The 27,746-nt window shown below is 42.2% G+C and overlaps 1 protein-coding gene across 1 annotated transcript in view; it reads left to right on the top strand.

The window, feature by feature from the left end:
• SORCS3 (sortilin related VPS10 domain containing receptor 3) overlaps positions 1-27,746 on the top strand; it is a 313,553-nt gene that overhangs the window by 193,571 nt on the left and 92,236 nt on the right. Inside the window, exon 5 of the mRNA XM_074159130.1 lies at positions 11,423-11,496. Coding sequence (XP_074015231.1) covers positions 11,423-11,496 — 74 coding nt within the window. The remainder of the gene's footprint in view (positions 1-11,422; positions 11,497-27,746) is intronic.

Consider the following 27,746-nt stretch of genomic DNA (forward strand, 5'->3'; position numbering starts at 1 on the left):
CCTCAGTCATCAGAAAAGATATCTTTTTGTGTAGCTCAGCCTTTGCTCGCCCTGATATTGGGGGCTTATAGGAAATGTGCTTGGCACAACGGGCTGGTGCCGTGCTGCTGTGTTCTCACTTTTCCTGAGGATGACAAGAGCTGCTTCTCAGCTTTTGAAATCTGGTAGGATCCCGGCTGAGTTCCTGTCTTAGAAAAGGTGCAATTTAGTGGCCAATAAAGGTTTTGCAGCAATCCCTTCTTTGCCTCATAAATTCCTGGCAGAACCCGTGGCCTCGGGCCGAGGGGGCACAGTGTCCTCATAGGGCGAATGGGGTGGAAGAATGTTGACAGTGTGAGACTCCTCTGACTTCGTGAAGAAATAGAGTTGCACGGCACCTCTGAGGAGGGGAGTGCAGGTCTTAAGGACCTGTGGAGTCTGCTGCTCTTCAGCTGGTGAGATGAGAACTGTATGGGGAGGGTGGACACCTACCCTCTGCTGGGGCTGGCCTCAAGCAGGAGCAGCTTTACTTTACAGCGTTTTCACCTGTGAGAGGTGGATTGGTTTCAGGTGTGTGTCTGCAGGGTGTTGGGTCCCATAACTTGAGAACTGTCTTGAGCAACCTCCCTCACCTGCCAAAATCTCAGAGGTCCCTTCCAACCAAGAAGATCCTGTGACTCTGTGAAAATACTGATGAATGGAAAACTGAAGCTGAATTGGGTGGCAGGGGTGGGTATGTGTGTTAAATGACATATGATTTAACCTGGAGCAAAATACGTTATTTTAATTTTGCCAAAATGACATGTTCTGCTTGAGCCCAAACTAATATTTATTTCTTTCAAGCCATGTGAATTTTTTTACGTGACCAACAATTACAACTCAGAATAAAATGCTGTTCTAAATGCAGTTTTAAACCCTTTAATTAATGCCCATGTATGCACTTTCAGAAATGTTGCTTTTTCCACATAAAGAAATAAGTCAGCAAAACCTTACCTGAATTTGGATGGTGGTTTGATGGTGTGAAATCTTTCTTTTGCTAGCCTGAAAAAAACCCTCTTCCATTAAATCCTGTTTTGTGTAATACAGAGATTACCCTACAGATAGAAGAGAGGAAGAGCCAAGCATGTGATTGTAGCTTTATATCCCACTCTGGCTAATGTCTGAGCCTCTCCTGCTTTGCTCCTCGTAGTCTTATGCTCAATAAACATGAAGGATTGGTCTGTAATAGCAACGAATGTACCCAGACGTTTGCGCTGTAATTAAAGGCATATATCACACAATAAAGCACATTTGAATGAAAAATCTTTCCATTAGACATGTGGTTCCCATTTATTTCCCCTTATTGTTAAACTTTAGGAGCATAAGCATTGATGGAGCATAAGAAGGGGCTTCTAAATAGCTGCGGTGTGGAGCCCCCAGGAGCAAATAAGATTTTCTTCGTGGGATGGGAGAGTACAGAGCTCCTTGGCACAGGCTGACCTGCCCGGCCCCACTGGCAATATCCAGGCGGTTGGTGCATCCAGTTAGCACACACCTCAGACCAAAAACTGCCTAATGATTTTTAAGGTGAGAAGAACCTGGGCAAAAGGACCAGCTCGGCTTGGAGGGCGAAAAGTCAGCAGCCACGAGAGCTGATTCAGTCTTTTGTCACTGTTAAAGAGCTGATCCTAGGGAAAAAGGGAGCGAAGCAGCAGCTGGGGACAACAGGAGCAACCTGCAACCCTCCTCTGGCTCAGCTTCTTGAATGCCAGTGGAAGAAATACTGTTAAAGATATATCCTGGTGCTCCGTGTAGACTTTGGAGGCAGCTCTGCCACCTCCATTCCGTTCTGATCCCAGTATTGTCCCTCCCTGTCCTGTTCTGTATCGCTGCCCCTTTCTGTGTCTGGTCTCGCTCTCTGCTCTGCATGGCTGGTGTGGGAAACTGTCCCCATGCATGGCACCTTGCTTGCCTTGTCTGTTATGTCTCAATCTACTCTGGAAGTAGAGGGTTTTGGTTTCTGGGTTTTTTTGTTGTTGTTGTTTGTTTTTTCTCTTTTATATCTCCAGTTTTCAATAAGGCTTGTTAACAAAGCGCTCATCAGAAGGGGGTCAGTGACAATGTATTGCTCATCTTTAGCCCTACCCCAGACTCTAGAGCTGATTTTGAAGTGGTTAAAATGTCATGAAGAAAGGAATAAACAAGCAATCAAAAAAGTTAGCCTTCCCTCAAAATGGCATTTCTATATATAGTACCTTTTACAAGTTGCCAAAGCTAAATTATTTAGAAATGATTGAAATGTGTTTTGACTGACCAAAGTGAACGTGTTTTTTCCCCAGGTTTTCAGTTTAAGAAAAAATATCTGAAAGTAATGCTTTCCATCTCAGTTCTGAGCCACTTCAGCATTTTTGGAGGTGGGGAGAAAGTAGGAAAGAGAGGCTGTTTTTCACCCAGGACTGAAACATGCCTTAACTTCTTTACTGATACTCATTTATGTCACTGCTCCTGTTTTTGGACTTCCTGTTCCACAGCAAACCAGTCGTGCAGTAGAAAAACAAAATATATGCTGCTGAGAAGCAAAAATGGTAAATTTGTGGCTGAGTATGCTCAGTACCTATTAGGCTTAAGCAAAATTGAAATATGAAGGGTTTTGAGCGGACTACTTTTTTTTTCCCCGCTAGTTTAATCCACTTTCCTCTTTTTTCTTGGAGATGAAGTGGAGACACAGAGAGAGGCAAGTCTTGCTTTGAAGCATCAGATTTAAGCAAACTGCACTGAGTGGAGCCATCAGGTGAAAGCATATGTTTTTTTAAACTGTAAAACCATGAAACATGACATCAGTGCATTGCCTTAACCTGCCTGGTTCCTTTATAAGCCAGGTCTGGGTTGAGTTATACAATTACAACATGAAGTCAAATGTTCTCAAAGTGTTTGGGCTTTTTGCAGGAGTTCTCTGACCAGCTTCTTATAATAGCAGAGGAGTCTGAGTTTCTTTTGTCTGAAGACCTACTTTTGCCAGCCAGCATGTGAAATATTTCAGTATTAGATTTTTTTTTAAAGTGCAAAGAGAACTTTACAGCTTCTGATATTTTTTTTTTTTCTCTCTGTGCGAGACAGATGATGGAAATGCATTTAGTATTTAATTTCTGCCTACACCAGTTTCTTATCAAAATAGTCTGTTTCCAGCGCGCCTTCTACTGAAGGACATCTGTAGGGAAATGAGCAGCTCTGGTGAGTCTCAGACATGCAGCAGTCTGTGGGCAAGTTCTCTTTCCATGCCTAAGACAATCTGGCTGTACCACGCTAGAGAAGAACCTTGGGCTGTAATGAGGTCTCTTGATGCAGTCTTTAATCACCTGGAAAGGAAATCAAAGCAGAGAGATAAACCGGTCCATTTGTTTTCATTACAATTACTAGTTTTTACAACTCTGTGTAAACAAAGCCCATAAATATGGTGCTGGTAGAATTCTTTCTCCTAAGCTCAGCTCTACCAGCTGTTACACAAATCTTTTGGCTGGAGAAGTAGGATTTATTTTTAGGTTCTTTAGTGTGGAGCTGTCAAGGATGCCTTACCTGAAATGTGATTTCCAGCAGATTGTGGGAAGAGAAGAGAGCAAGAAGCTCTTCTTCCCCTTTTCTAAAGGTCCAGAAGCACTTCCAGGCTTCAGATCTTGGTTCTTCCGGAGCCCCAGCAAAGCAAAGTGGCAAGGACAGGTATTTCCCTGGGAGGAGGTGGAAGGAACAAGCACAGATGATCTCATTGTTCTTGAGTTGGTCATCAGCTTGAAGGTGACATTAGTCTTTGTGTCCCCTTATGGTAAATGCTTGACACTTCAGAGGTGTCTCACTAAGACCCAGACTGAGGGAAATGGTGGAAAAGAGGAATCAGGGGAATGACTTTAATATTTCCTTGAATGCAGCCTTTCCCACTGTGAGTAATAAAGCTCCTTCCGTGACAAGGGTTGCTCCTGACCCTGTTTCAGCCACCCAACTGAAGCATGTTAGACCTGAGTCCTGTCCCTATTATCCTGCAAGTAACATGTCCTGCCTCACAGGAGAACCTGAGAAAGGGGACTGCATAAACCCCACAGCTTAAAAGTTACACTGGTGCTGTGAAAAGAAGGGGTATCCATCTGTCCTCAAAAAAGGAGGGATGGAAGATAGGCGAGGAAGGTAAGATGGCAGATGTAATGGAGAAGTAGGGTGTGTTTCTGTAGTACTAGTATCTTCGTGACTATACCAAATCTACCCTGTCTGTCGTCTTACCCAGTTTTTCTCCAGTCTGTCATCTTTTGTTGCTCTGCTCTGGTGAGGCTTCACAGTCTACTCTTCTCCTGAAAGCACACCATGCCAGTGCCTGAGGACAACTGATGGCTGCAGGATTGTTGTAGGGGGTCTCCACAAGTGGATTTAGCATGTGGGGCTACGAGAAGGAGAAAAACTACAATTTTACGACATCTGAAATGGAAAAATTAATAAGGGGAAATAGCTTGTGTGTTGTGGGTATTGGTTGGAAATCTTTGGGTCAGTCTTGGCTATTTGAAGGTTTACTATCCCAACTTGAATTCCTTGGGGATTTGGGGATCTGTTTACTCTTTGTGTGTATGATGAGTTATAGGGAGACAGTGCCTCAGGGATTCAGCTGGAGCTGAAGGAAAAAGACACCATTTTCCAAATGATGAAACAATAAAACAGGAAGAAAAGAGGGAATACTTTGGCAGCTTGGAATTTCTGTGCTAAATTCAACAAGGGGAGAGCATGGTGGCTAGGTGGATCTGACTGTCAGGAGTGGCTGAGTAGGGGTAGGTGTTATTTTATAGTTAAATGAAAGAAATATAACAAGGAGAAATGCAATTATTACTTATATCCTTTCACTTGCTGGAGCAGTTATCTCCTGCAGTGCAGACTCTTTGGTTTTGTTTTATTCTGTTTTTTTGCTAAGTAAGGGCAACCTTATTAAATCCTTCTTATGTCTAATTTTAGGTGTGGAAAAAAGGTCTTTCTTTGCAGTCGGTGAAGTGAGGACCATCCATTTATTCTATACAGAATATTCTGAGATCTTGCAAAATGTTTCTCCTGCAGTACTCAGCTGCTCGGTGTACCTTCAGAAAAAATGTTGATATTGTCATCTCCTGAAACGTTTTCACTGCAGCTTGAATTTGTTGCATATGGATCTCTTCTTCCATGTGATAGGTAATTTCTAGCAATTGTCAGACATGGCTTCTCTGTTCTGTACTCTCAAGGCTGAAAAGTATTGGGAGTTTTACCTCCCGTTCATTTTCCTTCTAGGAATGAACTTTCTGACATGTTAATGGCGGCACCTTCTTCTCCTTTTGTAATTTCATCTGTAACAGAACTGTAGAGAAAAGACACACCTTGCAATTTTCTGAGTAGTTTACAACTTTTTCTCAGTTTCTGAGCCTCTGATTTTTTTCCAGTGATCATGGTCATTTTCCCTCTGTAGAGAAAATTTAAGACCCTGCAAGGGTCTGAGTTACTCTTTGCAGACTGCTTCCATGCAGTCCCATTTCCTACAGAAGTGTTGACCTAATTTTATTTCTCTTCTGTCCCAGTTTGATTTTTTGGCAGGAACCCTCCACACATCTTGTAGATTTTTTTTCCCACCAGCTCTGGCTGAGAAGGTGTTAGCTTGCTTTTGTGCTTTTCTGGGATCAAAGCCATCTTTTCATGTAAGCAATCCAAGCTACTGCTCAGGATCGTTCTCTTCTGAGGACGTGGCAGGCCAGGCTAACCTGCCCCTCCTCTCCCATCATGGTACCATGTGTCAGCTGCTGCCCAGTAATTACCAGTAGGCCAACTCTCACCCTGCTGGATTAATACGGATATATCTTTCCAACATCAGCTGGATGTATTGTCTGGGGGAAGTATAATTGTGTGTGTGTAATAAATGAATTGTTTAAGTACACATAGTCCAGCTGTTCTCCCTCCCTTTATCTGACACCATTATGTGCAAGCTCCAAATTTACTCCAGGGTTGGCTGGCAGACAGGAGACTACTGGGATTTTCTCCAGATGTTTGCTCAGGCCAATAGACCCAATTTCATAGGAACAAACATTATTTTATTTGGGTATAAACCTATTATATATGTTCCTGATGCCCTCATTCTTCTTCTGTGTTTGAGCAAGAAACTCTATAAATATCAAAGCGCTCTGAATTTCTTTAGTTTGTTTTCTATTGCTTCTCAATCTATACATGACATCTTCAGTGTGTCTCTTGCTGTGGTAAAGTGTATGCAGACTATTGTATGCTTGGCTTTTCTTCAGCTTGACTGAACCTTCAGTCTTCTGCTGCTTCCCCCACGAAGACCAAGTAGGTCAACCTGGGAATGGGGAACCTAGCTTGAAATCTATCTCAACTAAAACATGTATCTGCAGTGGGGTTATCTCCTCCTGCACTAGTCACTGTGAACTTCTTTTAGCGTCTGTGGAGCGAAATGGAGACTTCTAAGGCATGAATAATAGGGAATTTTAGAACTGTATCTTAGTATGAGAATTGTGCTTTAGAAGTGCCTGTTTGGAGCCTGTCTAAAAATGAACATTGGTGACTAGCTTGGATATTGGTGACTAGCTTGGATATGGATGACTAACATCAGGGGGTTGAATCTCTTCCTGTGGTTTCCATGTTTTTCCTTCATTGCTCATTCTTCTCCCCTCTGTCCATAAGTGGAGTTTAAGCAGGCCAGTTCCTCATGCTGCTCCAGTTCTGAAAAGCTTGACTTCTTGAGCAAAATCACCCTTTTGTATTTTTTTGCTAGTGCTCATTGGGAAAACAAAAAAATCCCAGCCCCAGACAAGATCATCCAAGCAAGACAGCAGGATGTGTCGCCCATAGAGTTTGTACTGGAGAATTGCAACAGCACGGAGACCTTTTCTTTTTTTTTTTTTTTTTTTTAATATGCAACACTGTGCATACATGTGTGTGTATATAATTTCTTCCTTTCCAGCTCTGTAGTTCTTACTGTGTTTCTGGCATGGTGCATGTGTTCGTGGCATAGAATCTGACACCAGGGATAAAGCTCCCTCTTTAAGGGGCTTGCTGCTTATCTCGGAAACAATGCTGGTGCTAAATAAAATGCTGCAAGTGTTCTTAGGGTTTGAAGAAGCAGTGTTCTGCCTGTGGTACATGATATCCTTACGATTCAGAGCTGTGCTAAGCAAGACAAGCACGAGTTAAGGTTCTGGCCTGGGGCGAAATAAAGTTGTGTCTCACTTGGGCTGCTAAGGTCTTCCCTCGAACAGATCTTGTATTCTTGGTAAAACACAGAACCGTGTTGGTGGATGTGCTATGTCTGGTGCTACGATCCTTGAGTGTGGAGCATTGTGATGGTATCTGGATAAACATTTTCTATTTACCTTCTTGCTGTATGGCCTTCTCTTATTTTAATGGTAGGTCTAACTGGGCTCCTGAGCGTGGGCAGATTTTCCCCAGTGCTCAGTACCTGTTTTCAAAGATTGCACCTGTACTGCTGAGTTGGGGTGAGAAAGCAGATCTGCTCTTGGATCCTCCTAGCGTGGCCAGGCTGTGATACTTTCAGGGTAAAAATTCAGGTGCTTCATCAAGCCTGAAAGCACATGGATATTTTTTTGATATGCAATCTGGCCCCTTTACCTTCCTGAATCGCATTTGCCCTGTGGCAGGGTCGCATGCTGGTCTGCGGGCAAGCAGAAATTCTAGGGTCATACATAGTAAACCCCCCTTGTTGTCTGCTGCAAGGGTAGACGAGATGCATAAGCATCTTCAGATGGGCTCAGTAGGGAATTCTAACATTGTGTGTTTGTTCTCAAAAGAACCTCAGCTTTTAGGAAACTCCTGGAACCTGTCTGCTCAAATAGGTGTGGAGGTTGCTGGGATCGGCCGAGTACTGGGACTCTATTCACTGAGGTGCCTCTGTGGTAGATACAGGATTCTGAGTTCGTTTTCTTGTTAAAAACTGAATTTTGTCACCCATGCCTTGAGTCAGGATTTTGTCCTTCTGGTTTGCATCCTGCTTCTGAATTGCTGCTTAGTCAAGTCCTCTGCATGTCACTCTTTAGCTGTGTCAAGGCACAAGACCAGCCAATACAAACACAAAAACTCCTAATGGTCTTAATTTTTCATTCATCAGAATAGGTCAAATAATGCAAGGGAATTGTAGGAAGGGCATAACCTCACAGTACACCCTAATGGTACACTGAAGTCCACCCCTTTTAAACCAATATGTTGGAGGGCTTTGGGAGGTGGAAACGCCAGAGATTACTTGTCACTAAAGAGCCAGAGCAGAGCTCTAAAAAGGGAAAAGCTTGGCACTGAACAAACCTCATTTCTTTCCGTCGCTTAGTATTCAGCCTTAGGACAAATTAATCTGTATTGAAATCTGCTGTACTTGCCACTAAATTTATTATCTCGTCTAAAAGCATCTCTTTTCCCGTGAAGGGAGATGAACAGAAAGTGTATATACATATTCAATTTTAATGCATACTGGAAAACTCTTTATTGTATGTTTTATTTAGTAATTCAACATTAACTGTTACATTTGCATCTGTAAATAATACCATAAAAGTGAACTGGGCCAGGAAGACCTCTCAGGAATTTGTTCTATCATACAGCTTTAAGACTCAATCATCTGGTTAAAATTCAAAGTGGGCACCTAGAATAAGTAGGTGAATAAACAAATAAAAGTTCTTGAAATGAATAATACCCTCCTTATCTCTTTATCTGTATCTTTATCTATATCAAAGAAATCACCTAAAGGCTGCAAGTTCAATTTAATCCTTCTATCATCAGTCAGTCTGAGCTTTAATAGAAAGAAGAGGGGAAAAAAGAACTCAGTAGCCGGTCTCTGGTTTTTAACTTGATAGGAAGAAGGATGGTCCCTGAATGAGACACTGTGGGAGAGATGAGTAGTTAGAAAGAGATTGTGCTTCATGCCACTGAGCTATCTGTAGCTACTGCTGTTAAGCAGCAGCAAAAGAAAAGGAAATGCTAGGGGCGAAAGATAAAGGAGATTCTAAGGAAATGCATGTATTTTGCTAATCCTTTCCTCTCATGGTGAGAACATTTAATCCGCTGTAGAATACAATAAGGATGCTAGTCCCGCTTGCACTTGCTCATGAACAGGAGTTAACTGAGGCTAAGCTGCCTGGAGCCCGTGATTTGTACAGCACCGTGGCTCAATCTGCAAGTCCTACCTGCAGTCAGGACACGGAGAGGACAGCCACGCTGTCTGATGCAACTGATGCAACTCAGTCTCTGTGCTGAGGTCCTTGTATGTGTAAAACCATGTCAGATGACTCAAGGAATATTGCTGGCAGGCACCATGCTAACATCAAGGCAGAGTTGTAGCACTTGGAGCGTGGATTTTCAATTATTGTTTCTAAAAATCCATATTTTCCTTCAGAATAAGGATGTGATGCTTTTTGGATAAACATTTTCTATTTACCTTCTTGATGTATGGTCTTGATATTGACTTCATAAGCCTATCCTTGAATTTTGAAAAGGAATTTTATTTTCTTGGCTCCTTTAATTAAAAAAGATAAGCAATGCTTTATTTTGAATCTATGGAGAATTCAATTTGGGGCAGAGGATTGGCTACTGTATTTTTTAGACTATCACTGTGATTGATTGACCTGAAAGGTAGAGGAAGCCCAGATAACGTGAGCTCTTAGTGCAGTATCTTACCTTATCTAGTGACAGTGCCAAAGAAATATGGCCAAATTGGAGCATTCAGATCATGTCTGATCTCCTGAAGAACATGAGACAGAAAATTTTTCCTAATATTTCTTACCACAAGCTTAGTGATGTTGGTTGGAGTGAAGCCTACATAATTGGAGTCCATTTTGTCATGAAGTCTGGAGGATTCCTGCTTCCATCACTTTTCCCCTGATATGCTTTATTCACCAGCAGCTTCAGCTGTCACTGGCAGAAACTTGGACTTCCCATTGTCATAAATGCAAAGGACTGATTCTTTTGTCTTTCCGTATACCCGTTGCATTAGATACTTCATGGGGTTTGGGTTTCTTTTTGCTAGCTGTACGGTGGCCTGGTTGTGTAGTTGGGTACAAACATAGTAAGAGTTAATCAGCTTCCTCAGGCTTTGAACGCTGCTCAAACAGCCCTTTCCAGTCACCTTCATAAATTGTCCTATGGTCCAGCTCTGATGTGGCTGCTGGGTCTCTGTGGTCAAAGATACTGCCTATTCAAGAAACTTCAATATTCAGTGCAAGCACATACAGTTTATCTTCACAGTCACACTTAGCCATCCATCATAGCTGTGCCATAGTACACATCACTAGGTTGTGAACCCTTCTAATCTGAACATAGACCTGCCTCTGATTTGTAAATCCAGTTACTCCAAATCAAATGCAGAACCTTTACTCAAATTATATCATTTCTCCATTAAGGACCTAAATTTGGATATTACAAATATTTAAGTTCATCAGCTTTGTTATCTACCTCCTTAGCCTGCAATCAACCCTTATTTTATTAAGCCAGAATTTATTTCAGGTGAAATTTATTTGAAATCCTGTTCAAAACACTGCCTTCTCTTTATTTTTCTATGATCTAGTTGCGAAGCAGAGTAGTTACTTCTCAAAGTGTGTTTTTTTTCTGAAGAACCAGACTTGCTCAAAGTTGGAGAAAAGGAGCTTATGTATGCTTTGATTATCGGTGGGTGGATTATGGGTAATAAACTAATTAGATGGAGAATGGTGTTTGTGGTATTAAGCCAAGTCTGAAGTGAACCTATTTCTGAGACTTAGTGTGGAGTGGCATGGAAATTTGGTTACGTTACAGCTGTGCCATTTGTTAGCCAGAAAGACTCAATCATTAGATTGAAAATTTGGCTTTCAAGAAGAACCACTTCTCTATCTTCAGTGTTTAACTAAGGAACAGATTGATTTCTAATTTAGCTCAAAATTTAGACTTTAGTCTGAACAAAGAAGTTGTAAATTAGGAGCAATTTCCTTTTCTTTCCCACACAGAAGAGAGATGTAATCCACACTATAAAAATGAATCGCAGCATGACCTTGAGTATAGAGTCACTACCTACGACATCATAGTCATGCGAACTAATCTAATTTGTCTTTCATTCTATTTAATGTTAGGAATTTACATGTCATCAATCACCTGCTTCCTGTCGGGCTCAAAAAGCCAGAGGGACTGCCAGCTTTGTGATATGGCAACTGAAGTGAATGTGTTGACGGCTGAAATCAGGAAGCACAAAAATGTTTGAAAAGGTTTTGAAAGAGCCAACCTGCTTTTGAGTTTCAGAAGTTTAGCCTGGGTGAAATGTTGAAGGGAGGAGGTTGCCTAATTAGCCCTCCCTGGCAGCAGGGCTGATCGATAACTGTACAGGACAGTCCATTCCTGTTCTTTAATCTGACCTGATTTTAATACTTTATTTAGTGGCAGTCCTTCCTCCTCTTCCTCAAAGTTTATACTACTTCTCTCTCTCTCTGTCTTTCAGCTGTACAGCTCCATGGACTTTGGAAGAAAATGGCAGCTCATGCATGAGCAGGTCACTCCAAACAGATTTTACTGGTGAGTTATGCCCTCGGGCTTGGCTTTGCTTTGGGGAGGTCTTTATCTTAAAGATGGAGGTCTCTCCATCTTTATACCTCTTTCTTGTTGGATAACAGCGATATCTTGTACAGACGAGTACAAGTCTTTTGATAATTGCAACACTCCTGCTTCTTTGTTATATACCTACTTACAGTAACATAGAGAAACTGCCCAGTGCTTCAGTGACAGAGCTATGATCATTAGACCTCCTATTTTTCAGCCCTTCTGAGAGGTACTTTAGCCTACAACACAGTCTTTGTGCAGAACCAGCCACTCTCACCAGTCTCCTTATGCAACTGGGGTGGGAGAGAGGATGATTCAGGCTCTGCTTTGAATCACTCTCTGAGGAGCCAGTTCCTTTCTACTGACTGGTGAGAGCCTGGGGTCTGCAAACAGTTTGCTAAAAATCTGCTTTATGACTGTCTTCCTTTCCGTTTTCCAAGCGTCATTCTCCAAAATTGGGAGAGTGTCTTAGAATCAGATGATTAAACAAATTTAGTTCCTGTCTCCAAGCTCCTCCATTTCAGATGATGTTTTTCCCAACTTCTATATAATAATGATTAGTGGAAATTGCCTGTTTTTCTCTGTTCATTTGACACCCAAACCTGTAGATTGTTTTCAACAGTCTGCCTCACTTTTCATACAACCTTTTGGCTGCACAGTGTGAATGCTGCTTTTTAACACTGCATTATATAAAGCTTCTGTTTCAAGTGTCTCTTTCTCTTAAGAATGTAGAAGTCTTCTATAGTTAAAACTTGTATGGCATAGACCTAGAAATCTTTATTCCACTCAGAAACAGTAGAATCCCATTGACAATAAACTTTCCAAGAGAGTGAATTAGGTTTTCCCCAGAGTGAGAGAGATTTGAACCGATTCATAGTGCAGGGGTCAGAGATGTTGAAATTTTGGAACATAACAACTCCCCTTAGCTGTCTGATTTCTTTCTTTCTTTTTTTTTTTTTTTCTTTCCTTCTTTTTAAAGCTGCAAACTGTGATAACTTACAAGTTCTGGCTTGTAAGATATGTACAGAAAAAGAAACGCAAGGAAAAAACTTTAGCCTCAGGACTTCGGTAATTTCTTTTTATTAGGCTATGAAAGAGGGAGAAAGTGGGTATAGCTATAAGTTTCAGAGGGACACGAGCCACTACTCTGTGGAGTTAATCAGTTTATCAAATACTACATTTATCGAACCTCTTAATTAAAAGTTCCGGGAAAGATGAAATGATAACAAAAGGGAGATGCCGAAATCAGAGGTGAGCTGCTTGTTTGTGCTGCTCTGTGTTGTTTATTAGTAGGGGCTCAGGTAAGCATCCTTCATCAAATGGGACAACCTTCATCTTATTAGAATGCAGCTGGCCTTATCTGGGGCAGCCTTTGTCAAATGTTTTGCCTTCAAAACATGACTTTCATCTCTCAGGCTGCTGTGAGTGGGCTTGTGAAGGCTATAATCTTCACCTGGTTCATGGGATCAGTCAGCCTGACAGGGAGAGGTCTTATTTTTGTCTCTGAGACCTTTCCAAATAATTATACCTTCCCTGAGAGATCTCAGATACAGATGACTTTAAGGCCAGGAGAAAATTACGATTGAATCAGAACTTGTGAGGTTGGGATCTGAATTTTCACTCAGCAGAGTAAGCAAGAGGTATCTGGTAGTCACGGACACACAGGTCACTGTGCGTTTCGCTGTAGCTCTGGCAGGCAGCTCTGCGATGACTCTCCACTGGTCATAACCAAAGTCCTAAGCTCCAATCCTGATCTGTGGCTTTGCATCCTGGCTCTTGCCTTCAACTTCATTTCTTATTCCCAAATGTTGGTGCTAATTGCTGGGTTGTAGTTTTGTGTTCTCATCCCATATGGATTTCACAAGTCCTACAGTTTATGGGACACTTCTCGTCAGTTCCTGCAGGCAGCTCAAAGTTTGTTCGTGAGCTGAGATGAATCTCTGGGCCACTCATAGTTAGAAAAACTAGGATTTGAGATCTCTGCTTCTGTAGTAGTGGTTCATTTGTTAGCTACACCCACTGATGGCAGTGGCAGAGCTTGAACAGAATGTGTTACTTCATGTGAGTACAGGCATCCAAACTTGGCTCCCACGTGCCTTGGCCTCAGAGATTTTAATAACTTAGGATCCTGTAAGGCTGGAAATAGGAGCTTACGCTACCGTGATACAGAAATTCCCAGATCACTCATCGCTCTGAAATTACTCAAGATAACTGGAGCCAGCATGGGTGCAAAGTTTGTTAAAGACCTACTCAATGTTCTTTTCTTCTAAAACACATTTCTGCAGCTCCCTCTGGGCCCTGCTGTCATGTGGAGGTGTTGTCCCACAGTGGTACATCAGAGGGATTAAAAAAATACGGCCCATATTTTGTGCTGTAGAAAAGTTAGGGAAGTTTCCTTGTCTGTAAAACACATGGTGTGTTCTGACTAAATGCTGTCTCTGTTCAGATAAGAACTCAAAGGACTTAAATGGTCATTAAATTCCTTTACTGCCTCTGCCTTTTCCTGTGGTGGGAGAACAGGACTAAGCAGGTGGGCAGCACAGTTTGGTTTCTGGAGCATTCACGAAGCCTTGTTCAGCACTATGTTGGACCACAGCTTTTCCATGTCGTGTTGGGTGACTCAAGCTGACTTTGCCTTGTTACGCCCCCTAAGTAAGACTGCAATAGCAAAGCATTTCTTTTCCTTGTTGGATGTAGTGGGTGAAGTGTGTGGCCAGCAGGTTGAGGGAGGTGATTCTGCCCCTCTGCTCTGGTGAGACCCCACCTGGAGTACTGCATCCAGCTCTGGAGTCCTCAGCACAGGAAGGGCATGGACCTGTTGGACCTGTTGGAACGGGTCCTGCAGAGGGCTACAAAGATGATCAGAGGGCTGGAGCACCTCCCCTATGAAGACAGGCTGAGAGAGTTGGGGTTGTTCAGCCTGGAGAAGAGAAGGCTTTGAGGAGACCTTATAGCCCCTTCCAGTACCTGAAGGGGGCTACAGGAGAGCTGGGGAGGGACTGTTTATCAGGGAATGTAGTGATAGGACAAGGGGTAATGGTTTTAAACTGAAAGAGGGGAGATTTAGATTAGATATTAGGAAGAAATTCTTTACTGTGAGGATGGTGAGACACTGGAACAGGTTGCCTAGAGAAGCTGTGGATGCCCTTTCCCTGGAGGGGTTCAAGACCATGTTGGATGGGGCTTTGAGCAACCTGGTCTGGTGGGAGGTGTCTCTGCCCATGGCAGGGGGGTTGGAACTCAATGATCTTTAAGGACCCTTCCAACCCAAACCATTTTATGATTCTGAGTACTCAAATATTGTGATATCAGGTGCTACAGCAGTGGATTAAGAGCACTGAAGGGCACTAGAGAGTTAAAGGATGCTTTAGTAGCATATGAAGTTCTTATATAATCTCATGTCTTGATTCTTTAAAATGTAGAGTCACACAAGGTGACCTGTGTTTTCTGGCTAATGAGCTAAATGGCTGTGAATATCATCCCCCATCCATCTGCCTTTGGAGGCCCTGCCTACATTTGCTGAGCAGACACAGGGATCACCATCCTGTGCAGAGGACAGAGTACCTCTGGGGGACACCCATCCCCTTTCTTAGGGTCTCCCCAGGCTGCTCTGTGCTGGAGGACTCATTCACATTTCCTGCCTCCTGTCATCACTGGGGAATATGAAGCAGTGGATGTGGGACCATTTTCCATTTGGGTTTGGGGTTTTCTTTGCCTGGTACATCTAGACATTTACCCTTTTCTCATTTATATTTTTAAAATGTACTTTCTGGAACTTTGGGTGACTGTGTCAAAGCCGGGAGTGGTAACAGTGGGGAAAACCCATCTGTGTGGAAGAGAGGGAGAAATCTGCACAGAATTTCTGATGGCTCCGGGGATATTTGAAGCACTGAAGTCAGTGCCTGGGATGAGCCTAGTCAGTAAAAGACCCTGAAATACACACTAGTGGTGAAAGCTGGGTGGAAAACACCAACAAGGCAGGAGGGGAGAGACAGCAGGAGGAGGAAAACAGGATGTGCACTAGCCTGGCTGCAAGGAGCAGTGTTTGTATGTGCAGATAGGAAAAATGTGGTCTGACAACCCTTCTCGGATTCACTGCTGATTCCCTCACTGAGTCTTCCCAGAATTTTATTTTTTCCCTTTCTGTAATAACCAACCAGATTTCTGGTTGTTTTGTTACCCATGAATGCTAGGCACAATCGTTTTGAACTCCAAGGATTAAAAATCGGGAGAAGGGAACAGGCTGTGCTTTCATTGGGAGAAGGGAAGAGGCTGTGCATCCACTTAGGCTGTGCTTTGGAGTTATGGAGTTTTCTGTCACAATTGTTTGAGGTATGAGCCAGCAAATTTTGTCTCTTGAGGACAGGGTTTTCAGTCCTTTTTATTGTGATTTTAGATAGGAACAGTAATAAAATTTAGCCAGTGTATTTCTATTTATTTGCAGCTTGAATTTCATGAAGACTATAGTGGAGTCTGGTTTGGATATCTGAGAGTAATGTAGCAGAAGATAAGGGATTTACCTCAATGTTTCAAAAGGTTATGAACTGGGTCTGGATCTGCAGTTGGGCAGAGGTTTGTGTCTGTGTTTATTTCCTCATCTCTGTCATAGCACTGATATTTCCTAATCCCAGTGCCAGTTTGAGTCCCCACAGACTGTTTCAGCAGCAGTTCCAGAAGCGACCTTTGGATACAGCTAAGGTTACCTTTACTTGACTAGTTTGCCAGCAATGAAATGGTTAGTCAAATATGTGCCTGTCTGTCCTGTAAATCCCACTAATCATTAACTACCAGATGGTGTCATTGCATAGTGCTGGGGAAACATCGCCGGATTTTTTACAGCCAAGTTTAGTGTTAAGAAAACATAGTCTTGCAAATGTCAAATTGACTATTAAGTAATCCTGCATTAGCGTTTTTCAGAATTAAAATCATATTGTACATGGAGCTCTGGATAAAAGGTATAATTCCATTTTGGCAGCCATGGATAACACTACCTATAGCATCACGGAGGCATATACCCAGTGGCTATTCACATAGACCGCACGCAAAGAACTGAGCGGGGACCTATTACTGGATGCTCCTGTGGGCTAATGACTCATTTGCCTGTGTTAAGGGACTTGCTTCCCGTGCCCTGTGGGTGAGAACACCTGGGAAGGGTTTTTTTTTTTCCCAGAGGGTAATGCTAACATAAATATGGAATGTGTTACTCAAGCCACCATGACCATGAATACGAGGCTGAGGGCAAAATTTTCCAATTCTAGCCTCAAGCTCTGTAATAGGAGTTCACGAGAGATGAGACCTTCTTAAAAAGTCTTGACATATATTGAAAGATTTCCTTGCAAGGTCACATTGGTTAATTAAAGATCACAACACTATGGTGATAATAAGACCAATTTTACTTTCCGTTTCACTGAAAAGATGGGCAAGTAGGGGAACTGTGAGGTTAGGGATTTTCTTTTCATTTTATGTGCCTACAATTAATGCAGTTGGCACTATAGATATTTAACGTTTCCAAATGTGATGTTGTAGCTGACTAGCTTGGGATTACATGGTAACTCAGTGGCAGAGATATAAATGGCACCTGGATATAGAGTTGGATAGTTTTTATTGGCTAAAATAGTGTTTATTTTTGTTGAAAAAGTTTCAAGTTAATAAAGATATTTTAGAATTCATGTCAACATTATCAAAATATTTCACTCAAAAAAAATAAACAAAGCAACATCCTGAAATGGTTGAAATTTTTTGGATGTTTTTTGAAGTGATTTTTAAATGTGAATAAAATCTCATTTTGCAATATATGAGCTTTTAAAATTAAAGTAGTGAAAGAGTACAGTCTGAAACAAAGTATCTAGATAAAGCCAACATAGAGCGATCCTGATTCCTATTATCATTTGGACTTTTTGTGATGCGGAGCAGATATTAGTTCTTAATATCCAAGTTAGATGTTCAGTTAGCTTATAATGTACTTCTTCATAACTGTGATCAGTAGCTTACAAGAGTGATCAACAAAGTTTGAGAAACCTTTGTAAGTTTTATATTTTGCTTTTGTCTATGAGCATGTTTTTTCCTAAACTTAATCCTATCCTGATTTCATGGATAACTAAGAGTATAAAATCCTAATTGACCCTAATAACAGATTAATACTAATCACAGAATAGTAGGGTTTGAAAGGGACCTCTGGAGGTCATCTAGTCCCAACGCCTCTGTGGAAGCAGGTCCACCCAGAGCAGGTCTCACAGGAACGCATCCAGGCAGGTTTTGAATGTCTCCAGAGGAGATTCCGCAGCCTCTCTGGGCAGCCTGTTCCAGTGCTCTGTCACCCTCAGAGTAAAGAAGTTTTTCCTCGTGTTAAGGTGGAATTTCATATATTCCAGTTTGTGCCTGTTGCCCCTTGTCCTTTCACAGGGCACTGCTGAAAAAAGCCTGGCCCCATCCTCTTGACACCTGCCCTTTAGATATTTATAAGCATTAACGAGATCCCCTCTCAGTTTCCTTCAGGCTAAACAAACCCAGGTGTCTCAGCCTTTCCTCATAAAAGAGATGCTCCATCCCTTGATCATCTTTGTAGCCTTCCGCTGGACTCTCTCTGGTAGTTTCCTGTCTTTCTTGAACTGAGGAGTCCAGAACTGGACACTGTGCTCCAGATGTGGCCTCGTTAGGGCAGAGTAGAGAGGGAGGATAGAGGATGACTTCCCTCGCCCTGCTGACCATGCTTTTTTTAATGCACCACAGGATACCACATTGGCCACGTGTGGCCACAAGGCCACATTGCTGGCTCATGGCCAACTTGTCATATACCACCTCTGAAGTTCTGGCTGTGATAGTGAGTTCTTTCAATGGGCGGTGTATACCCTTTGAGAAGGCAACTTTTGAATAAGTCGCCTTTGAAGAACTTTTTTTTCTAACCTCTGTTTGCTTGAGAAACACAGCATATCTTGCAGAAGGAAGGATTACACCTTTTCCACTAATGTAACTGTGGATGTCCTTACATAAATACTAGCTGCCTTTTAGAATTTGTGATTTGTTGTGATTTTAGTACAATTTGTGATGTGAGCCGTATTTATGACTTTAATGTACTGTGGCTGGCAGCAATTTTTTTTTTTAAACTGGAAAAGTAAGGGCTGAAATATTTCTGTTCATTGGTTTTAAATTTAATGCTTACCATTAAATGTCACATATTGTACTGCAGTGAGGGCTTTCAGCTGTCAAAAAGCCTTTTGCTTTGGTCTCTCATCTGTCAGGTTTCTTTATGTCCCGGGGGCCAGTCTCTTCTCTTATTTTCCCCATTGCTAATCTTGGATCACTTTGTGATCCCTCCCACTCTCTTGTGACTAAGTGTCTGAGACTGGACCAGACCAGATAAACCACTAGTAAGAAAGATCTAAGGAGGAATTTGTTGAATATTTCTCCCAATTAAGACCGATCCCTGGACTGGATCCCAATGCCATGTCTGTCTGGACAGTGCATGGTGAAAGGATCTCTTTCCTTCTCTTGCAACAGGGTACCAGATGAGATGTCCAAACTCCATCGCTGTGTTTCACAGGCTGGTGTTAGAAGCTTAAATGCTGTCCTGCAGAGTCATGCAGCCTGCCTGGGCTGACTTCATGCTGTCTCTCCCTGACGCACGTGAACTCAAACACAAATTAATTTCAGCCTGTCAGTACCAGTCCCAGAGTAATTCTTTGTGATACTTTGTAGGAAGGAGTGATGAAAGCCAGCCCTCTAATTAATATATTGAATAATGCATCTCTCTGAGGCATATGGGGATCTCCCGTACTGTCATAGCTTGGCAAAGCTAATCAAAAGCTAGGCTGCCGGGCTGAAAGTAGTATCGTATTCTGCGCTCTTTGGCTACCAAGGAATATTCTCCCACTTTTTTGTCTGTGGGATTTGGCTTAGATTTTGGCCTCTCTTCTATACCATGCTAATCTCTCTGTTTCTGGGCAAATGGGCAAATTTTCACTGTGGGAGAGAACCCTTCTTGCTTTCAGATGACTGGAAGAGAAACATTTGGGAGTTGTTTTAAAATTCACCAGTGTTCGGAGCAGTTTGGGAACGACCTTTTCAGATACTCTGATTATGGGCATAATTTTCCAGCCATTTCATTGAGTGACAAAACACCTGCTGGCATCAGGGAGCGAGCATCTTTCCTGAGCTGGAAGCATTCTTGCATTGGAGAAAGTTGCAATCTAATGGAGAATTTATCCTCAGTAAGTACCTCAGTACTGTCAGGGACCATTTTTGCTTGAAACTAGATTTTCAGTCATACATGAAAACTCCTCAGGTAGATTTTCTCAAGAAGAATCAGGAAGGACCCAGGTAAATTCCAGTTTATTTCTCTGAACTGACTTTAGCCTCTGAACCTTTGGAAGTTTGCCTGCCATTAAGTTGAACAAAACCAGTTGTTTTACTTAACAGAAGGAGCTGAACCCATGCTGTGCAGAAAGAACAGTCTTATCATGGCAAAGCAGACAAGATGTTTCTGCATTCATTTAAACGTGAGCCATTTGTGTCGCTCAATAACATCCATTAAAGATAAGGAGGTCCCTCTTTATGCCTTCTGCCTGTTGGAAATTAACAAACTCTCTTAAAACGACAATTCATCAGCAGTTATATGAGGCAGAATTCATTCTCGGCAAGAGAAGAAATTGAAACTCCCATCCTTTCGTTCCCTGGCATTCCCCTGAGCCTCCTCTGTAGAATGAGATGAGTTTAATTCTGCTATTGTTAAGCATAGTGAGCATGAAGCTACATCAGAACGTAAGAGCGGGAAGGAGTATCTTATTAGCTGCACTACAGGTTCTTTTAAATAATGTTGATTCAGTAACTTGTCTCTTGCTGATCATATACGGAACAAGGATGAGAAGCCAGTGAGTGAGGCTGTTTTACTTGCATATTTGTAGTGAGCTAATTGGAATAGGAGATAGCAGTGGTTATCATAGCGCTGTAATTATCTCACAGATAATTGTCCTCCGCTGGGCAGAAGGCAGTAAAAATGGGATGTAGACACATTTTCATGTTTAGCGAAATATCAGAAGTTCTGCAGCTGAGTTTAAGACAGAAACATACTGACCTGTGACTGCCAGCAAGGACTGAGGAAATAATAGCTAATACCTGTAGACTTCAGAGCTGATTTCAGTAGGTCTGGGTTTCCTCCCATAGGAGAAAATCATGCTTTTTAGTGGAAAAAATAAAGAAAAACCAAAAACCCTGCCAAATTTTTGGCCAACGGGTACAGAAAGATTCTTAGGTTTTGCTCACAGTATTTTTGGCTTTCAGGTTTTGATTGAAAATCTTTGAGGGAAGGAGACATGTTCTGTTATAATATTGATTTTAGGGGCAATCTGTAATAGTGACTCCCTAAAGCCATTTCTGGATCTGCTGTAGTTTCTCCAGAATTCTTTTCTTTATTTTCTACAAATCATTACATTTGAACAGTGCGTTGACGCTTTGGAGTTTGCCTTGAGGCTAGAAAACAGCAGAGTATTACTTTTCATTTGGCCTTGTACTTTTCTTTCCTTTTATTGCTCATCTATAACAACAGATTAAGAATCCAACTAAGAGAAGCTCTTGATTTACCTGCAGCTTGACCCTACCTCTTTACTTCGTGACGTGTGAGTAGCTCAAACTCCCATTGCAGCATTCTGCCCTGAGCATTCTTACTTGAAAAAGGTAATGCTTTGGGGATGGGGACACTTTGGGACTCTGCCATTGTGAAGAGCTGAGAGTGTGTCTAATGCTCAGCTCCCTGGGCAGCCTCGTCTCCTTATTGTTTGTGCATCCATCTAACTTGAAGCAAAGGAACCCACAAAAGCTCTGTGGCTTCTCTGGTCTCTCCTGCTACAGTGTCACTCTTCGGCTGATGATGGAGAGACCTGCAAGTGGCGGTGGCCGTTTTATTCACCTCCTCTCCATTCTCTCTGTGAGGATGCTTCTGCTTTGAACGCAAACCTGTCTTGTCACAAGACACATGGTGATCTGCAGACCTCCTGTCACCATTGCTTTTACCCATCATAGCCACGCAGACTTGCTGTTTCTACAGACAGAGTTTTTGCATATCTGTCTGCTGCCAGAATCCTTTCTGTTTCCTGCTTCTTTGTCTTCTCCTCTTGTGGGTATTGGGACAAATGAGCATCTTGCTCTCAGCAGCTAATTGAGTGTGGTTTTTTTGCTGTGAGGAGACATGTTGATGCATTTATGCTTGCTGGTCCAGAAAAGAGTAGTTTATTCTCCTCTTTCTCCTCCTTCCCCTTCTTCTTCTTTCCTCTCTCTCTCTTCCATTCCTGGCTGATGGTTAAAAGTCAAAGAATGAAATAAGCTCTTTGTTCTCTTCAGGTTAACATCTGAAATGCAAAGAAACAACTGTCACAAGAGGTTTGTGACAGAAATCTAGTTTTTCGTATTGCCTTTCTCCAGAATGCATGAACGGAACCACAAATTTATTTCCAGAATGTGAAATGTTATCCCAGGGTGATTCTTCACAATATCCTGCAACAGGGAATGTGGAGACTCATCCTTCCTTAATTAATACAACATACAATGCCCATAAGCATATAGGGCTCATCAACATAACCTATACATTTTGCCTGTGCCAAGTTTCATACCGGCATCCTCTCTTTGGACAATTTAAGTTTTATTTTTATTCATCTACTTCTGCATTCATTTATCAAATGATGCTTTCACTCTGAACCTTTTCAGAGGCGCTTTATTCTGCCTAGGACTCTGTTAATGCCTGAATCACTGAACCTTAGTGTTGCAGGCATGTCATATTTGCAGTCAGAAAATGCTAATACAAATGAGGGCAATTAAACACACAGTGAACTGAGAATCCTTATTTTGGTGTAAAACATTGCTTGAACGGGTCATGTTTAAGATACTTTTGCTAGGAGACAACTCAGGGGAATATTATGAGTCTTCAAAACAATCTCTTCCAGGGAGGGAAACAGTAACTCCACTGAAGTCCTTGGCTGCAGGACTGACAGGCTGAGCTGATGGTTTTTTTCAGCATGTACTTTGCTTCTCTAAAGTGGTTAGAAACAGGGCTGATTCATGTTTCCTGAAAAACCAAAGCAATAATCTATAGCTATTCCCCATCTACAGGACTTTCAAAGGAGGATAGCCGAGCGCTGGGCAAACATTGATTAACTGAGCTTCATAATATAATAGGCACTAAACTAATTTTAAACCAAATGCAGGGAAGGAGATGAAAGTCACTCAATATGTCAGTGATCAGTTTTGGGAGAGAAACAAAAACTCTGTGCCTGAGTTTCACAGATCTGCGCAAAGCATAGCTGGCTAGAAAATGTCATTTCCCTGATTTATTTATTTTTTCCAAAAAGCTGAAAAAAACCACACACCACACCACCGCTCGCAAACTGTTCTATGCCCAAATTTTTCAATGGGAAACAAAAATTTTTGGTTAAATAGAGTGAACTATTCCTCTGGAGTGGATTTCCACCACCACCCACCAGCCTCCGCCGATAATTTAGCTTAGATTTTGATCACCAAAATGATTTGGTCACCAAATGATGTGTACACAATAATTTCTGCATTTTGGGTTTCTGCTGCTCCTATTTTTCTTTTTTTTTTTCTCTCTTATTCCAAACAAAGAGGGATGGTGAAGGAAGGATGAGAAACGAGACAAAGCTAAAATTGTGCCATTTTTTTAGTGTTTCCAAAAATACTTTTATTCTTGTTTCTTCAAATGACTTGAAATTTAGAATATTAATAATAAAAATTGAAGTGTCCTGCATAAAGTGTCCCTTCCTTCAGAAGGCAAACTAGAATCAAACCCTTCTGTTGGAATATGATTCAAACTTGTCCACCGTGAAGTTTGCAAACCTTTAATCCTAGGGTAAATCCCCTCTCTAGAAACGCCTTCCTCAAAGCATCTTTGTCTCTGTTGGATGCACGTGGGACAGGGAGCTGATGGTATATCATGCACCGAAGCTTTGAGATGTCTTCAAGACAATAACGTCTTAACTTGATGAGTTGATGCTTCATTACTTCCACCGTATCCCGATGCTGGTGCTGCTAGGACTTGCCAAAAAAAGGCTTCTTATTCAATTAGGATAAGCCCCCAGGGCTGGTGTTGTATAGCCCCCGTCCGCTGTACCCTGATGAGTCAGGGGAAGCGGCTGCATGGGAGTAGCTTCGTCTGTGAGTGAGCAGCAGGACTGTGACTGCACCTGGGAGCACACCCGCTACGAGCACTGGCTTGTCGGAGCTGATAGATCTGCTCCCCGCATGAATCTCAGTCCCCAGGGGAAGTTATTTCGGGCAGCGCTGGGAAATTAAGATGCCACCTCCAGCACATGCCCTGCCTGTGCTGCTGGCCCTTTCAGATATTGACAGGGCTGTGAGTAAGGATCTTCGCCCTTCTACCCACACACTTTTTTGAGTTCATTTCACAAAAATTTGGTTATGTACATTGGGGTATATAGTATAGATTGGGGAAGAAATGCCAGAGGACTTTAAAGGACTAAGACCTATTAACTGGATGAGACCTAGACACAGAATTATTTGTACTTTCTTAGTTTTTGATATTAACATACAGGGAAAAGGGAAAACATGAATCAACAGCATCTTTGTTCTGTTGATAAATATACTTTAAAGGTATTGTCAGGTTCAGTGGCATTTCTTTCCCATTGCTGTTAATTTCTGTGATATAAAGAGTCACCTTCTTTTATGATCTGTGAGGAGGAAAAAAAATGTGCGTGCAGCAGAGCCTGCTGTCTTGTGGGGATTCTCTAGTGATTGGTGACATGGTTGAGCCTAAATGTCAGCTTTTCCCTCGAGGAGAGGATTGATTTGGATCTCTTTCCTCTTCCTGGCCTGCTGTATCCATGAAATAACTGTGTGTAGCAACTTTGTAGTTCTGGGACCTGTAATCCACTGAGTTTACAGGTAATTTACAGGTTTAGACATTCAGCAGGTTGTGGGGATGAGGGGCAGGTAGGCAGATGCATGTACGCGCATATGGAAACACATGCAGATGCTGTGAGCAATTTGTTTCCTTTGAGATACTAGGCAGAACACCTCCTTAAAATTCATTGGGACCTTTTTAAAAAGGATTGGCTTTGCTGAAAAGAAATTAGCTGAGAATAAACACTTGGCAATTTTTTTGGCTTATCTTGCAAGCTAAGTCCCACAACAATTACTTCTGCCGATGTCCAGAATTGTAGCATCACGGAAATTAGGACTGGAAAAGGCATAGAAAGCTCCAGGGACCTAGCTAAGACACTTTCTTACAGTATCTTCCTGCCCAGCCTTTTTTCCAATCTTCATTTGAAATATGCTGTGCAAGGAAGTTTTGTCCATAACTCTTCAGAGACCTCATCACACCCTACCCCATCCAGCAGCGTCTCCCCCTGTTCAACCACAGAGAATGATACTGTATTTATGTGTTTAATAAATACGTTCTTTCCCCCAACAGTCCAACATTTGTACCTCTTCTTAACTAGGGCAGTTTATGGCGTGTTGTTGGCCTGGGGTGTATGCAGCTTGTGTGCACATTGGCTGTTACGTGTGCTGAGTTAATGCCTGATGGAGCTAGTTTTAGACTTGACTGTAGTAAATAACAGATGAATACACAGAATCCCCTTGACCATGTAAAGGTAACTGCAGTTATTGATACGTAGACAAACGTGATGCTGTATCAGATGGAGGAGGAAGCCTGTTGGCCCAAGTTGGAAAGGTATGTATAATTTAGCAATGGTGCTATATGAAAACATCCACATCAGTTGAGCAAGAATTGTACGGAGCAGTTTCTGCTCCTATCTGCCCCTATAGATGAGGCCCTTTTGTTGCTTGGATGAGTTAGTCCCATGCTCTGCCTGCCTGGTACCGTGCAGAAGTGTTTATTCACTTCTGGGGCAGGATACAATTAAAATTGCAGTAGACTAATTGGCAACATCCACTAATTTGACTGCAGTTGCCTGCGGCAAGAGGATGTGTTTTTTCCCCCTTTACATATTATTGCACAATAAATGTGCCTTGTTACTTCCCATTTCCAGCCCTTATCTACTGCACAACATCCTGCTAAGTAGTCTCCATCTGTTTCCTCCGTCTCTTTACATGAGCAGTGACAATTGCCTTCAGTCTGACATCCCAACCTGCAAAAATGAGTTTCCAAGTCGGCATCTTGGGAAAGTCTCAGTCTGTTGTAAAAGTTTTGATTTTGTTTTCAAAGCCAGAGCTAGTGAATGCCATCTTCACTGGTCAGAAACCAGGGACACACTGGCAAAAAGCTCAATCCAGCAGATTTCAGACCAAGTTCGAAAGGCTGATCCCTGCGACCTGATTTTTTACCTTGTTGTAAATTCTTAACACAAATGTTGCTCACGACCAGTGATACCCGTTCCCACTTCCCAAGCTAATGGGTCCAGGAGATGGAGGAATAGAGCATCTCTTATTCTCTATTGATGGTTTAGGGAGCACAGATCAATAGCAGGCAGTCTGAATTATCAATTAGTAGCTAATTATCAATGCTGCCTTTTGTCATTAAATGCCTGATGTCTGGAAAATGGTAGAAAAAAAATGCAAAAATGGTTTATTCAATGGAAAGGCAGTAGAGTTGCTACAAACAGTGAGGTGAGGTGTGCAGTAGGAAGGTAAGCCAGAGAGTCTGTGTATTTTTTTCCTTCCTTTGCATATGCTAGCATTTTTCATTTTTAACTATACAGAGTCTAATATGGAGATATTTCAGGAATAGCTACTTACAATGCAGAATACTGTGTTCTCCTTGCCCTTCTTGCTTGCTCTCCCTCTCGGTCAGAGAGGAAATATTATCAGGGTGGCCTAGTAAATGTGCATCCATGCATAACACTCTTCCTGCAAGACAGGCATGAGGATCTTGCCAGGATCTTATCCATCCCTCAGCTTTCAAGAACACACAATCCTCTTCTGAAATGAAGGGACGAAAGATCTCGTGAAAACCAAGAGCTACCATGAGAACAAAAAAAGAAAAGCAGCAGAAGATAGAGAAAAAGTAACCATTGCCTCCTTCCTAATGGGATTCAGAGAGAGTTTGAATTCTTAATTGGCCAATGATCCTGTGCCAGCTGCAATACTGGCTGCAGGCTCCACGTTTCAAAAACTGCCTTTGCAGCAGTCAGGGAATGTGTCAGCAGGAAAAAAATGACCTTTCCTGTCACTTCTGCCTGCACTCTCTCAGCATTTTCTCATCCGAGTGGTGATAAATGAAATGGGATGGTGGAGAATGTTGAGTTAGCATGTGAGAGTGCTAACTTTTTTCCTCCCTACAGCCATCCAAGGCAGCAGCACACAAGGGTGCATTTTGTGGACCTTGGTTTAGTTTTTGCTGTCTGGAGATTGTGCACATACAAAACAGAGAGCTGAACTGTGCGTGGCGCCTGAGGCTTGACCATGTGGCAGGGAAACTGTTTTCAAGCTGAGGTTAGGCTTTTGAGTGTTACTAAATACTCTTGTCTTCGTAAGCCTCTGAAATAGAGGTAAGTCGTGGTAATAGAGGTAGTGATAGAAGTAAGACTTACCTCTGAGATAGAGGTAAGTCAGAGGATGCTGATATCTGCATCATCATAGTTTTGAGCAGTACGTCCTCCAAATGTTCTTCAGAGTGATAACGTATGAGAAAATATAAGGCTGTGAAGGCATCTCCTCTTGTTTTGTTGCTGCTCCTGTATTGCCAGTCCTGAGAAGTTGTTGTAGTGAGTTCTCAAGACTGGAGAAATTCCTACATGGGATAAAGGATCAGCTTTACAACCTGTGTGTGCATTTTTGCAGCTGTGCTCCACGACCTGCATTCACATCTTGCTCTTTCCACTGCCTGACTCTTTTGCATTCTTCATGTAAACCTTCTCCAGACAAATGATGAGACACCATTTACTGAAAATACCCCTATTCAGGAGTCAGAACACTGCAAAGCAAAGCTGTATTCTGTGCCAGTGGGAACAGACGTGAGGCAGGGCATGAAGAAGCAGCATTGATTGGGGATTTGTTTTGCAATCAGAGTCTTTGATGTAAGAGAGCAACTTGGTTTGGGAGAAGGAAGGATGACTTACTTTACAGGCTTGTTATCTGCCTGCCGATAACGGGAGCTTGTCTTGCTTTTGGGTTGCAGGAGATTGCTTCATGAGCTTTTCTACTTGAAGTGTGGTATTCAGCAAGCAGAGGAGTACTTGGGGAGTGCTGTGTGCTGGTCCTTTTTTCAGCATCATCGTTCTGAAAACAACTATCAGGCTTGTCAG

This window comes from Numenius arquata, chromosome 15 (assembly GCF_964106895.1).
Source record: "Numenius arquata chromosome 15, bNumArq3.hap1.1, whole genome shotgun sequence".
Taxonomy (NCBI): domain Eukaryota; kingdom Metazoa; phylum Chordata; class Aves; order Charadriiformes; family Scolopacidae; genus Numenius; species Numenius arquata.